The sequence below is a fragment of the Leptonychotes weddellii genome, chromosome 1 (assembly GCF_054177405.1).
Source record: "Leptonychotes weddellii isolate Sample4059 chromosome 1, ASM5417740v2, whole genome shotgun sequence".
Lineage (NCBI taxonomy): Eukaryota > Metazoa > Chordata > Mammalia > Carnivora > Phocidae > Leptonychotes > Leptonychotes weddellii.
The window spans coordinates 177057986-177073369 of record NC_138369.1 but is presented as its reverse complement, the minus strand read 5'-3'; the positions used below and the strand labels follow the sequence as shown (position 1 = coordinate 177073369).

The 15384-nt window shown below is 43.0% G+C and overlaps 1 protein-coding gene and 1 long non-coding RNA gene across 11 annotated transcripts in view; one reads left to right on the top strand and one right to left on the bottom strand.

Moving 5' to 3' along the window:
• LOC115942859 (uncharacterized) overlaps nt 1-7363 on the bottom strand; it is a 230713-nt gene extending 223350 nt beyond the window's left edge. For all 3 annotated transcript variants that reach the window (XR_014139821.1, XR_014139822.1, XR_014139820.1), the window contains exons 1-2: nt 7163-7363; nt 2939-3147 (exon numbers count right to left, since the gene is read on the bottom strand). This is a non-coding gene — a long non-coding RNA (uncharacterized LOC115942859). The remainder of the gene's footprint in view (nt 1-2938; nt 3148-7162) is intronic.
• Nucleotides 7364-7435: 72 nt separating this feature from the next.
• Nucleotides 7436-15384, top strand: part of APP (amyloid beta precursor protein) — a 257221-nt gene continuing 249272 nt past the window's right edge. For 7 of the 8 annotated variants that reach the window (XM_081802287.1, XM_081802282.1, XM_081802278.1 and 4 more), the window contains exon 1: nt 7436-7650. In XM_081802287.1, coding sequence (XP_081658413.1) covers nt 7594-7650 — 57 coding nt within the window. In that variant the 5' untranslated portion in view covers nt 7436-7593. The remainder of the gene's footprint in view (nt 7651-15384) is intronic. The other variant, XM_081802261.1, reaches the window with a different exon arrangement.

Genomic DNA, 15384 nt, shown 5'->3' with positions numbered 1-15384 from the left:
TCAGCAAAAGCTTCTTAAAATTAATCCAATAGCTGTCTCCTTCAATTCTCTTTCCTGGAAGTCTTCGCTTAACGATGGAGAGGTCCTGGCCACTTCTTAAGGGCCCCTATCTGGGAAGATGAAATGTAGTGCAGTGAACTCAAGTTTTATCCTGAGGCGTATCTTTGTAAACTGCAAATATTTCCTCCTTTTTACATGAGGAAATTTAAAGAGAAGCAGGCTCAAATGTGAATTGAATTCTGTCCAATTCCCCCCCGGAACTGGGAAGATGCTAGTCCTATACTCACATATGTGTATTATAGATATTCAAAGACTCTAAACCGGTCTCTTCCATATAACACACATTATAACTCCTATTTTAAACTTTCAGAATGCCTTTTATGGCATCTGTTATGCCCTACTTTAAAATGTCTGTCAGCCTATTATTTCTACTTTTGTCCTTTATTAATCTATCTTCAAGGTCATGTGTGGAAACACCTTTCAGTGGAAAGAACCCATCTGCTTTGACAAAAATGTACACGTTAAACCTTCATTATTGCAAGGGTCTTAAAAAAAAAAAAAGTCCAAGAGTCCATTAAAATGCCTTCAAAGCAGAGTTCCCTAAAACTTGCTCGGGGCAACCCTAGCCCCAGGAGTTGATGCAGTAAACAAAAATAGGGGAGAGAGAAGGATGCTGTACAAAGAGCTATAAAATTCAATCCACACAGCAGCATTTTAAAGGGTGGTAGGCATTCTAAATAAAGATATGTGCTTAATTTTATTGAACCGCATATTTCTCAAACTTCTTTGATGACAGAACTATTTCTGTATATGTATTTAACACTTAGTAACACACTGCTGTACAAGGTTGACCCAGTACACAGTTCGGAAATTGTGCTAAAAGACGCTATTCTTCCCATTTTTCAAGAATCCTTATTCTAGCTCATTCAGGTATTGGAAAATAACCTTGAGACAGAAATATAACTCAAGTCCTTCTCACACTGTATCCACAGGAGTATTTATGGTTCATCTCCCAGATACCACATCTCTAAGTGACGAGTTGGTTGTTACAAGTAAACACGAGACATCTCTGCTTTTTGTGATATCATGGTAACTTCATCTGAATAGTTCTCAGATCCTCTGCTGGGGACAGGCCGTCAGTCATCACCGACAACTGTCCCATCACATCGCCAACATTTATCTCCCACTCGCCACCCTTCAGTCTCCACAGACCATATTCAAGTTCCTTCCTTTCGTATATACTTCTGATCCCTACCTCCAAACAAACTAAAAATCAAATGTATCATTTCCCTCACTAAAAAAAAAAAAAAAGAAGAAGTCATTAATGGTGTCCAGTTGAGACAGAACAGGGTACAAATCCTTCCTCCTTCACCCCTTTCTGGTTCCATTAACCCCGGTCACCCCCTCATTTGTGACATGGGAGGTAAACCCAACACAACTCACAGACTTCAGTGAGATCCTGCGTGTAAATTTCTCAGCCTGGCACACAGCAATCCTTCGGTCTTACCAGGAATGAAGTGTCCTACCATGTCTTTTCACAAACTTTTTACAAATCCTATCCATGGTCATACCTGACACTTCTGGCAATTCTCCCTATTTTTCCCAATCAATTCCAACTTTTTCACCCTCCAAATTTCCCTACACCTTCCCCGCTGACAGAACTTTTTCTAGAAATGTCAGAATAAGTCAGATTGATTAGGACCCTGCCGTGAGCAGTATTAGCCCACTGCTGCCCATTCCATCTGACCTAAATTCCTCACCTCCTCAAACATTTACTGTGCCCCCCACAGCTAACTCCCAATTACCAGCCCCATCATGAACACTCTGGATGTATTTACATGGTCCTTCCTTAGAATATCCTCCTTCTTGCTCCCTATTCTTTTCTTTTTATTGTTATTATCAAATTCCCTGCAAAAATACCTTCTTCCTGATGTCCCTGATTAACCCTTTCAAGTGCTATAGGCTTATGATTCTAATTTTCTTTTGATGCATTCATATACATACACACGAATACTTCACACAAAGTTGTACTTACTGATATAAGTTTTCCACTATGCTTGTTTTTTTTTTTAATTTGAGATGTAATTAACATACAACAATGTATTAGTGTTAGGTATACAATGAGACTATATATATATATATATATATACACACACACAAAATGAAACTTACTACCACAGTAAGTTCAGTTAACATCTATCACCACCATAATTACATTTTTTTTTTTTTTAGGTAGGCTCCATGCCCAGCGTGAGCTCATGACCCGGAGACCAACACCTGAACTGATATCAAGAGCCAAATGCTTAACCAATTGAACCACCCAGGCGCCCCTTTGTGATGAGAACTTTTAAGATCTACTCTCTTAGCAACTTTCAAGTATACAATGCAGTATTGCTAACTATAGTCACCATTCACTATGCCTTTCTCCTCCCCAGATATTTTTCTCCCATAAACATAAGCTCTTTAAAGGGAGTGAATGTATCAGGTTTTTATCCTTCCCACAGCGGAAGTGTACAAATATTTGATTGATCCACCAATGCTAAACACTTTCATTCCCAGGAGTTCTATTTACTTTAACGGGAATAAGTATCACATGGGACATCTGGTGGATACAGCAAAGTCAGGTGTTTGCTTAGGGACAAAAGTTATATACTGAATGCCTATGAAGCTTTTATTTATTTGTTAGTCAGTTTGTGTGCTTTGTCATTCAGGATGTTGTTTATTTATAAAAGGTGTTCATGAATACTTAAAGCATATCTGCCTGGAATCTTCCAAATCATTTTAGGGTTAGGTAACACTTCTCTAACTATCGTCTTTGCTAGGATTTTGAAAGTTGAGTTACTTATCAAAGACTCTAGAACTCCTCTCTCCTTAAAGAGGTGAACTGAAAGGACAATCCTAAGTATGATTTGTGTGGAGACAAAGAGGGCCTCATTACCTTACAGCAGAACATCCCTCAGCCTCAAAGTCTGTCACCCTGCAGAGTGTTGGCAATGGCCCCAGACCATGGCAAGCTGGGGCTTCTGGCAACTGCTCTGGGAGTGACTCCTCTTCACCACGTGGCATGATCCTCCATTCTGCAGGAGGGACCAGCCCTGTGAAAGATTCTCAGCGCCTCTGGCAGGCAGCCTTTCCAGTCCTTTCCATCTGCAAACAGGATGCATATCTTTCACATACCTGTGACATGCCCTCGGGAGCGGTCAAAGTTTTGCCCAGTTCTTTGCGTATCACTTAATTCTACAGCTCCATCCCTTTCTCTCCCACTCCAGAAGCATATTGGAATACAAATGAGTAGGCTGATAAAAAAGTCACCTTGAATCTGCTCTCATTCATTTTTTTTTAAAGTAAATCATTCACAAATTTGGGACTTTTATTGGCAACGTATTACTTAGGGACCCACCTAAGTAACACTGGGTTGACAGCTACTGTGCTAACTGACAGCCCCTGGCAAGGTCGATGCAAGGTCAAAGTAGGACTATCCTGGTCATTAAGTGACAGCTAATGTGAATTCCTGTTCTCTCAAGAAAAGAGAACTGATTTCTATTGTCAGTCAGGCACTGTGTTAGGCACTGAGTTGGGCACTATACCACCTGATGAGGGAGGATGTTCAGCGATGGAGGCTCTGCTGGCTCCCATAACTATTACTGATGGGTAGTCGTCAAGACTTCTCAAAGTCTGAGCCCTTTTCCACCCTTGCATATTGCTGCCCTATTAAAATTCTCTGAAGAAACAAATCGGTGTTATTTTTGTACAGTCTCCATTAAATCTTCCTGCTACTGGATTGACTTTCTACACTCCCTATCTCTCAGATTGGCATGCACGGCCTATTCTTTCTTGTTTTTTCCCCTTTTTATTCAGTAAGATAAGGCAATATTCTGTTAAATTAGTCCTTGTGGGAAATTCGGAATTACCACCATTCTTCAAACAAGTTATGCAAGTCAGAGCCAATAATGGTGCCCAGTTAAACACTTGATTTTGTTGTCCCACTGAGTTACTACTGAAGTACACCAAGTCCATTTGTAAAGTATGACTTACTGGAACCTGACGCCTGCCTCTGAAGTAGTTTTGTGTAAGTGATTGCAGAGAAGAACTCATTTTAAAAGTACTGCATTGTTTGAAGATAGATGAACTGGCTATCGTCTTCGCTAGGATTTTGAACGTTGAGTTACTTATCAAAGATTCTAGAACTCCTCTCTCCTTAAAGAGGTGAACTGAAAGGACAATCCTAAGTATGATTTGTGTGGATGCCATAGTGAAGTAAAGGCCCATGAATGAAGTAGTAACTGAAGAAAAAGGACAGGTGAAATGTCTCATCCTCTACCAACAGGCAAGTCTGTTACACAGGTGTAGTCAAGTGCAGGTAAGTTAAGTGCTAATTATTCATTTATTCATTCTTTACGTCTATTCGTTAGAAAGAAAAAAAAATATCTTACTATGTGAAAAACTGCACTCATCATTGGGAGAAAATACTTTATGATGAAAAGCTTGAATGCTATTTACAGGTTCGAGTTCTGTAGATATTGAAGGCTGCAGTGAAGACAAGGAAGTAATAATGCCCTTTCGCCGTTGAGAAGGTCAAGAGAGATGAGACAGAATACAACTCAAGATCTACTTCTGGTCTACAAGGAGGAATAGGCATGAAGTTCCAGAAAGGAAGACGGTTAAGAGGCATGTGAAACTCTCAGGTATGTCACAGTGCCATCACAGGGAAAACCAACGCTACCGACAACTTGATTGTGGCCTTTTAGATTCCAGGATTGTGAGAAAATAAATTTCTCTGGTGTGGAAAAGACTAGTTGCTTGGTCCTTTTTGTACGCCTAAGCGGGAGGTTAAAGGAAAGGAATATGGGCTTTCAATGGGGCAAGAACTTTCTAGTAATCCTACAGCCCAAAGACAGAATGCATTGTCTGAAGAGCTAGTGAACCTCTCACAAACTGAGGCATTGAAGCCTCTACTAGGAATGCTGGGGTGGAGTGTCCTGCCAATGGGCGGTCATTCCCATCCACAGTTCTGCAGTGTTCTTCTGGCTAGGGATGTTCTTGTATTTCTGGCTCAGGGGACCCAGAAGACACCTCAGGGCAGGAAATGGCATTAAATGCAGAACAGAGATAGTGGTTGAAAAGTAAAAGCCGGGCGCCTGGGTGGCTCAGTAGTTGGGCGTCTGCCTTCGGCTCAGGTCATGATCCCAGGGTCCTGGGATGGAGTCCCACATCGGGTTCCCTGCTCTGTGGAAGCCTGCTTCTCCCTCTCCCACCCCCCCTGCTTGTGTTCCTGCTCTCGCTATCTCTCTCTCTGTCAAATAAATGAATAAAATCTTTAAAAATAACAAAAAAAGAAAAGTAAAAGCCATCAGCATCTCGGAGTGATGAAAGAACAGGAGAAAATGTAAAGAATGTCCATCATTCTGACACAGTCAGGAGCTAATCATCTTTTCTTGGGGAACATCTTGTCCAAGGAATGTGTGAGTGCTGTGAATTTCAACAGGGTAAAGATAAAATGCTAAATCTAAGAACTTTTATTTTTATAGATTATAACTTCACCTGTTTTTTAATTTGTGCTTAATAGAAGTCCCTTACTCTTAAAAATTGCTTCCTGGGCATGCATTCTGCATGACACAGGGCCCAGTGCTCAGAAGGAGTCCCATGATTGGTTTAACATTCTGCTGTCGCCACCTTAAAATATTTAATTTTGGGGGTGCCTGGGTGGCTCAGTGGGTCCAGCCCAGCACAGGGCTCCCTGTTCAGCAGGGAGTCTGCTTCTTCCTCTCCCAATCCCCCTGCTTGTGCTCTCTCTCTCTCTCTCTCTCCTCTCTTTCTGTCAAATAAATCTTTTAAAAAATAAAATATTTAATTTTAGAACAAAGGGTGCCACCTTTTCATTTTGCAGTGGACCCTGCACAATTTGTACCTGGCCCTGCTCCCTCCCCATCTTGGAGTTATACTCCTTTTTGCATTCAGATGCCTTCAATTGTTCAGACAAACCTAGGATGGAGGGAATTGGCTTGGTGGATAAATGTGTGTTGTTATTTGCTGCTGGGATTTGCTTAGCTTCAGCTTCCTATCTTACAATCAGGAATAATAGGAAGGGGCCTCACTGGTTTTTGTAGGAAGTATAGAACATAAAGCATGTAAACAGATACTACCCTATAACAAGTATTTGCTATTATTTGTTAATGACACTCAAAGAACAAGGAGAAAAGTAGCCCAAGGGTCAGGATTGGATGCCTTGAAGGGGGAATGACAGAAGACAACATTTAGGGGAGGGGCAGACAAATGTTGACTTCTCAGGAGGGAAGTCAGCATCCTCCTGGCTGAGCCTTGATCCCAATAGGCCGAGGCTGTGGTTTCATTCCCTCCCACTAGCACCACAGTGGACGGTAGCTTAGTGACTAAAGTTCCTTCAGGTTAAGAGCAGGGAATACAGCTGGGCAGTTCTAGACCATTCTAGCCTAGCTAAACACTAGCCGGGGAACTGGATGGGTTGTGTTTAATCTAGGAGAAAGTGGGTTCCCAGCAGGTTCATTTCTGTAATTTAGGACAGACACAATGACGAACAAGGACAGAGTTCGAGGTCAGGAGTTCTTAATTATGAAGGTCGAACAGGAATCATCTCTCCAAATCTTTTCCCTCTGAACTTTCACTTCACCCTCATCTCAGATGGATGTTACAACCCTGCCTGATAAAAAAAAAAAAAAAAAAAATCCTGGCTGACCATCCCCTTCCCAAAACAAAAACCAAAAGCACCCAACAAATAAGCAAAACTTTTTTTTTTTTTTTAAACCCTTCCTTCAAGGAGAAGTAAATAGGTCGCCCCCTTCTCTGCCAGGTCCGGTGCCTTTCTCCTTTGGTTCGTTCTAAAGATAGACATTCCAGGTTGCTCCTGGACGTTTTTGACGAAAAAAAAAAAAAAAATGAGGCTTTTACTCTCTCAACAAGCAAAGAAATTCTATTTCCTTTAAGCTTGTCTTGTTCCTATTCTCTTCCAGAAACGCCTCCCCCCACCAAACCAAGGCAAAAAACGAAATGCGGATAAAAACGCACCCCAGCAGCAGCCCTTTACACGACATCCCAGAGAGGCCTGCGGGGTAGGATGAGTCAAGCTCACGGGGACGAGCGGGGAGAGCTCCCGACTTTTCTGGAGCCCAAACGTCCTACGACTCACCTTTCCCTGATCCTGCACCGTCCCGCTCCCGGCTCCAGACTCTCCCTTTCGCTTGCGGAGCCCGGGGGGCCGGCGGCCGGAGCGGCCCGCGGGGCGCGGAGGAGGCGAGGACGCCGCACCTGTGGGCGCCGGGGGCGCGGGCCCCTTCCGGCCCGAGCGCACGCAGCTCCCCGGCGGCTCCGCTAGGGGTCTCTCTCGGGTGCCGAATGGGGTGGGCTGGATCAGCTGACTCTCCCGGCTCCGAGCTCAGCCGCCGCGCTCCTGCTCCGTCAGTTTCCTCGGCAGCGGCAGGAGAGAGCAGCCGGAGCGGCGCGAGCGGAGGGCCACCGGAGACGGCGGCGGCGGCGGCGGCGGCGGCGGCTCCGGCAGAGCAAGGGCGCGGCGGATCCCACTCGCACAGCAGTGCACTCGGCGCCCTGCGCAGGGTCGCGATGCTGCCCGCTTTGGCACTGCTCCTACTGGCCTCCTGGACGGCTCGGGCGTTGGAGGTGGGTGCCGCGCCTCGGAATTGGGGGCGGGGGGGGCGGAATACGGTGGGAACCCGATTCCCCCAAGTCGTTAATCCGAAGAAGCCCGGGGCAGTCCAGGGAACCCGTCTTCCCTCCACGTCCCACGCCCCCGCTTGCAGGCGCCCTGCGCATCAGCGCCTCCGGCCCAGCCCTGCCCCTGGGACGCGCGCTCCGGCCGGCGGAGAGGGAGCTGGCGAGGCGTCGGGCTCCCCGGTCCGCGCCGGTTGGGGCCGAGGAGGGGTGGAGGCGATCCTGAGCTAGGACCCTGACTCAGTCCCTTGCCTCGCGGGCGGGGGCCGGGAGAGGCGAGAGACTTCCAGATGGGGGGGAAGGGGGACGGAGCACGTGGGGAAAACCGAAAACGCAGCGTCCCTGGATCCTGTCGCTGCCCTTCCTTCTCTGGGGCCCTGGGGAGGAGGAGTCGGAACAGCTCGGGAAGCACCCCCCTTCCCTTTGCCTTTTCCGCCCCGTTTCACCTTCCCTTCTCAACCCCACCACCCGTTCTCTCCCGGACCTCCTGCTCCTTCCCTTTGGCGGCTGCTCGCTGCGGCCACTTCAGTGCGACCCCATCGGGGTCACGCACCACCTTCCGCAGGCAAACTTTGTACATTTTGCGTCTCCCTTTTGTGTAAGTTGAGAGAGATGGGAGGGGTAGGAGACCCACGGCCACCTCGCACCTTCCCCAAGCCTGGACGGCCCTAGCGTTCGCTCCGCACCTTTAGCTTCTTCCGGAGAGGGAGAAGGTTCCCGGGAACAAAAGCCGCGACACCCCGCCCTCGCCAGCCCGGGGCGCGGTGGCTGAGCCAGCCGCCTTGGTCTGTGCGCCACCGCGGCTCCCGCCCGACTCCCTTCCCGGCGGTGCGCGTCTGTCCCGGAGGGGGCTGGGGCGCTGCTGGGGCCGCTGTGGCGGAGCCTTGGGGCCCCTCTACAACCACCCCCCATCACCTTCGAGGCTTGCAAATTCTGTGCTGGGCTGGAAAGTCCTTGGGGAGAAATATGCGGACAGTGGGGTGTGCTTCTGGTAAGGGCAGTGGCGGGTGGTGGGGAGGCACGAGCTCTCCCTTCCTGTGCATCAAAGGAGGCGTTTGTCTGATTAAGGCGCGGCCTCTTCCCTGGCAGCGCGGGGCCGTCTGGTTTGGCCCCCCTAGGGGCGCGAGCTGCTGGGGAGGGTGCTCAGGATCTTTTTTTTTAGGGTGCAGATAAAAGGCTTAAATTGAGTGAAGATTAAGACGGAGAAGATGGCGCCTCTGCAGTGCAGCAAAGAAAAGCGGTGTGGAGGCTGCAGCCTGGTGAAATCCACCCACCGCTAGGTGTATAACAAGTCTTCCCCATTCATCCAACTCTCGAACATTCAGCTAACGCCTGTACAAAACGACTCTTTTTACCTAAAGATGCTAAGAAGTTGTTTGCGTGACACTTGGGGCAGAAGAGCTTGTATTTCGCATCCTTTGGATTTCCATTGGTATCTTCCCATTTGCAGTCTCTCCCAGTTTTTCCAATTTTTTTTCCTCCTTTTCCAAAAAAGCAATTCTCATACCAGTGTTTTTCTGTAATTACACCGAGGCTATGCAGTTTTTTAGTCCCTAATTTGCAAGGTCATTGAACTTTTTTCCCTTCTTTTACCTGTAAGCGGCTCAGAAATCACCCTGAAACTGGTTAAGACAGATTGATGCAAGAGGCAAAGCATTTAGTTTTCCATATTTTTAAAAAATGCATTTAATTAAGGGGATTCTTTTATCCTCCAGTTACTTAAATTTATTCCTACAAGTATTTCCTTTATTTTCCTGATTGTCTTCCTACACACTAAGAAATACACAAAGTAATTAAAAGCATATCATAACCTTTATATTTGAAGTTTTTGCAAAAATGTAAATATTTAACTTTTTTGATCACTGGTTTTTTTTTTTCCCCTGTATAAAAAGAGGCAGCATGTAGGCAAATACGGCTCAGATTTATTTTTTGGCCTGTGTGCATTTCTTTGCTTTCTGCCATTCTTTTGGACATTTTTACTTGTTATTGCCACTTCCTTCAAAGAGTGGAGGTGAAATGCACATTAGTCCATTTTGCAAAGCATTGGTGGAAGGAAGGATAAGCAATTCACTCTAATGAGGTTTGAGGGGGATTAATTCAGCTATGTCTGTGTCCACTAAAAGATGTAATTACGAGTTGAGTGTCTTTTGTAGGGCTTAGAGAATAGGTCCACTGCAGGTGGCTCTAAAAAATGAATAAGGGCAGTGATAATGGGGCCTCCACTTTTGGGGTTATTACCTGAGTTGATGAATTTGCCTGGTGATTTGATAGAGTATGAAATTAAAGGGCTCTAACATTTATATACACTTCTTTAAATTTGAGTTTACTGTTTTGAGGGGTTTAACCTAAACAGGGGGGTTTAACCTAGAAACATTGATTTGCTTTGATGATGGTGCTAATTCACAGGTTATAGATACCTACTCATACTGACTAGTACTGCCCGAAAAGTAGACATTTGTACGCAGAATCGTGGAGCCCAGATTTGATCGTGATCTCTAAGGAGTCACTGTTTCTTGCTAATCAACGGGAAGTCATGACAACCAACACGGCACAAAAGCTTCTCTCTTGTCACCCTAACCAGCAGAGACGCCTGATGGCACTTGGGAGGCTGTTAGTACCGCAGAGAAGTATTCCAGATTGAATAATGACCCCTGGTTCTGATTGGGGAAGGCAAAAGGAACTCGCAACTAAATAGATTACAAGGTTAAGTTGGGAATGACTGATTGAAAACAATACAAAAGAAATAATGTGGTCCACTGAATAATGGTTTGAAGGAAAACAGAGAGGTTGTCCTGTGGATAAGGCTTTCTCCTTGTTGCTGGAGGCTCCTTATTTTTTTTTTTTTTTAAAGATTTTATTTATTTGAGACAGAGAGAATGAGAGAGAGAGAGAGCACATGAGATGGGGGAGGGTCAGAGGGAGAAGCAGACTCCCCGCCAAGGAGGGAGCCCGATGCGGGACTCGATCCCGGGACTCCAGGATCATGACCTGAGCCGAAGGCAGTTGCCCAACCAACTGAGCCACCCAGGCGCCCCTCCTTATTTTTATGTTACTGTTTATGGCATACTGGAGACTTCTGTATAGATATTTGTATGAAGATGAAGGTTGTCAGTCATTCCAGAAATAAGCATAGCTATTATATGCCTTTCATGTGGTCACTAAATTGTCACTGAAGAAGTGCAATAAAATTCAGTAGAAATGTACATTCCGTTCCTGCAAATTGGATCTGGGTGGGGACATATATTACCTTAAGAGACTTACAAAGCATCTTTAATACAGTCCTCCTTTAATCTCTGCTTAATTATGTCAATTAAAAACGCAAAAATAAACCTTATGAATGTACTTTAAACGTAAAGTTCCAGGTTGGAAGGTTTAATTTGACTGCATTCCCCTGCTCACAGGAAGTTTGCAGACTAAATAGGAAATAGAAAGTGTTAAAGACCAAGAGGAAAGTACAGATTAAGTGGTTTACTGAGTAAAAGCTGTACAGTGTAGACATCTATATTTAAGGAATAAAGGAACAATGAGATGAGATAATCCTAGGGAATTTCCTGGTAGTTCATTTCCGGCCAGGGTTGTACCCCAGGTCTGGGGAAGGGAGTGTAAGTCTTTGCATTTACAGGATTTACAGACCTCTCCCAACCTTTCCCCTCCCAGACACAGACACACACACACACACACAGACACACACACACACACACACACACACACACACACCCCCCGAGGGCATGCGTGGAGCAAATGTGGGGTTTGATTTTCTTAAACTCTCCATCTATTCATTTCGGACAGTTCTACTGATTCTCTTTTTGGGCCAAACCCTGTCCACAGCTCTGAAAATACTAGGACCGTCTTTTCGTTCATGAAGCTTCCAGTCTATTGGGAAGACAGACAAGAAACAAATCATTATAAGTTTATGTTCATGAACTGTGACAGAAGCTGAAGCTGAGACAGGAAGCGAGGGGCAGGGTACACTCTGAGTTGGGGCTTCAGAATAAGGAGTTGAGGGGGAAGGGGCCGAAAGCAAGATCTAAGGGCTCTGCTACCTGCTACCGTGCCCTCAGTAGGAGCTTGACTGAGGGAGTGAGTACATGAGGAGAAAAGTGATTCACTGGGCCACTGGGAGGAGGGTGGGAAAATAAAATGTTATGTTTTGTTTTTTGCTGGTAGTTTCTATGTCTCTGTGTTCCACTTTATTGTAAAATGGTTTCCTTCTCACAGTGGGCTCCCAGATACAAATGTATGGAGTGGGGATTGATGCTAAATACCGCCTCCTGCAAATCTTTGGACACGCTGTCACCATGTGTCTCAGAGCCAATATACAGAGACACCGTCATGAGGAGGGGCTGGGGGGAGCTGGAGGGGTGGCAGGCAGAGGAAGTTCAGGTGAAGGAATAAGCATGCCCCCTGACTGAGTAGCAAGTTTAATCAGAATGTTTATTTCTTAATATGTTATTGTTATTCTTAAAAAAAATAAAGCCAGCAGTACCTAAGCCCTCAAATTGAATTTGCAAATGAAAACCATAGTGAAGGGGAAAATGTTATGTAACTGTTTCTTCAGTGTAATATGGATAGCTTAAGAAATAACCATTTCCGTGAGGACACTAGTATTTTTCTTTGAAAAAAATATTGTTTTTTCCTCTTCAGAGTAATCCTGATTAATAGATAGGCATTACTGGTACCTTTTTAGAAGGAGAAGTCCACCAGAAATAGGGTTGGAATGACTGCTCTAGAAATAAGGTACAGTACTAACGCTGATTGTGTTGGTCTAAGTACTTATAATGTGGAAGTCTTACCAATAGTATAGTTGGTTGACACATAGTTTGTACGTTATGTGCATTATGTACTGTATTCTTACAAGAAAGGAAGCTAGAGAAAAGATATTATTAGGCAAATCATAAGGAAGAGAAAGTACATTTACAGTACTGTACTGTATTTGACAGAAAAAGTCTAATAAGTGGACGCACACAGTTCAGACCCTTGTTCAAGGGTCAGCTGTAATTCATTTAAAAAAAAAATCCTCGGACATGTTCATCAATAAATAGTTCTATGAAAATGTGTGATGCTTGATAGATTAGTTAGCTGACTGTTGCAAGTGGGTGGAGACAGAGGACTCAGGTTCACATGTATGAAATTTTAGCAGCAGTAAGGAGCTTACATTTAGTTTGGCTACATTTTTTAAGAAACCTATAGTACAGTATTTAGCTTGAACTTTGCTAGGATTATAGTATTTTATGAAAGAAGGTAGTGCTTGAAATGGGGAAGATGAGAGGTTTTTAAAAACCCAGCTCCTATGGAAAGTAGTGGAATTGTTACCACACTTACAATATTCATTATGATACCAGTGTGATGTTAGGCAGGGAACATGTGATCTTTTAGATTCTCACATGTTCAGGGAAGGTAGCATCTCACACTGATCAAGATCCTGGATGAGGGCAGGATTGCTTGGGCTTAAATCTTGGCTCTGTCCCTTTTGAGCTGTTGTCTGTGGGCTAGCTCCATACCTCAGTTTTTTTCTTTGTAAAATGGGGATACATTTGTGTGTGTCTGTGTGTATAAATATATATATGTAAAATGCTTGGAACAGTATATGAATTAATATATATAATATGATGGCACCTTATAGGCACCGTGTGTTATTAGTTACTACTGTATGTGATGATGATATAAAATGGATATATTTAAGTCACACATGGTTGAAAGGTAAAAAACATCATATAGATATGTGATGTTTTACTTATTGACTACTGCACTTAACTGACCAGCTAAGATTATTGCAGGAAATTGACAGTTCTCTAAAAAACAAATGAATTTGATTTAAATTTAAAAATGACATATTATAGATAAAATTTTTAGACTACATTTTAAAATTTCATTCACTAAATATATATATTTTATATTTCAATTGGCTTTTTTTGTAAGACATTAAGATAATTTGTGTTCATTGAAAAATTAAAGCATAAGCAGTTTTTATACAAATGGAAAGACCTATTTTGAATGTATGCATATGGGCAGCTTGCCATATTTGTCTGATATTGAGCAAGTTTGTATACTGGCTTGATTATTAACTGTGCTATTAGTTGATTATCAGCTATGGGCAAGGACCTATGAACAAGCTAGTTTTAGTTTTTAGCAAAATCTCTTCTAAAAAAATGAATAAACAAGTTTTGCCCATCAAGGCCAAAATGGAAGATTTCAAATGCCAGCAAAAGATTTTTGGTCTTAAAATGGAGGTGTGAAATGATCTTCACCAGAGTATAAGAAAACCAAAAAGCAGACTGCTTGAGAATGCAGCATTTCTAGAAGAAATCGTTCTTAAAATAAAATGAATTATATTATCAGATGATGGCTATCACATCCTTAAAACTTTATAGTGATCTGCTTAATTAAAACATACTCTGAAAAATCAGCATAGTTTGTTTATTATAAAGTAAGAGGTTTTCAATCTCCATTTCAAAATTAGGCTAAGGATATTTGAGAGTACACAAAATTGGTGTTACTGAGGTTGACGAATGATTAACACATGGAAGAATTCATAAGCAAAGTACCAAGGAATCTGTGTGGGTTTTTGTTAATACCAACTTTGTATTTATCTTTGTCCTACTCAATCAAAAAAAGTGGGTTCAAGTAGGAGAATGTAATTATGTAGCCGTGTTTGGAATAAACATCCTGCTCAGAGTAGATCCAGTGAGAAATGAATGAGATGGCACCCTAATCCTGGTATAGGGTCAATGAGCAGGGCAAGGCATAAGCAAGATAAATATTTCAGAAAAGAGAAAAGAACAATAAGCATGTTTTGTAGATAACCAATTCTAGAATTCTTAAGGTCTTATTACTGATGGATCCCCAAACAGTGTTTGTATCTTTGAATTTCCAGATGGTCTTTCTCTTTACTTTTTCTTTCTGGGTTCAAATGATTTTTAGCTGAGAAATTTGTTGGAGCAAGAAAAGTTACTCTTTTGGCTGGGGGGGAGGATTAATTTTGTTGATACGACATTGTTCTTGGCCTAATTCTTTTTCTTAGAGAATCTAACAATTTGTCCTGTGCTCTCTCAGTTTGCTTCCATAAAAACCCACATCGTGTCTTCCTTGAAGAATATTAGGAAGTCATCCAAGATGATAGAGACTGATAAATGACTTTTTTGGCCTTAAAGACTACTTAACGAGAATAAGAGGGGGGGATCTGGTATATCAAGAAAAGTCATCTGTGTTACATGAAGAAATGCATTATTACTCTTGTGTCTTTGTTAAATTTCAAACCTTTAATGATTGTAATATATTTTGACCATGTGGAGAAACTTTGCAGGAAGAAACACAAGAGATTTATTCCCACCCTTGTGGTATATTTGTGTACCTTGGATCTGACCCCTCACCCCCCAGTGACCACAAACTCCTTTGTTCAATGTTTCCATGTCTGCATGTACTTAATTACTATAAAATTAATGAGGCAATTTAAGTTTTAGTTTTAATCAAAAATAAAGTAGTATTGTCTATTAAGGCTTGATTAAGTCCAAAAAGGAACTTTTTATATCTGCCCTTACTATTGGATGAATTTTCATAAGCATAATTACTGTTTTTATACATAACACTACTCAGTTATTTTATAATGGAATTTATAGGCACACATGATAAAGATAGACAATGTGCTATCTTAACCATATTTATTGATTTTTTTTTATCTTTCAG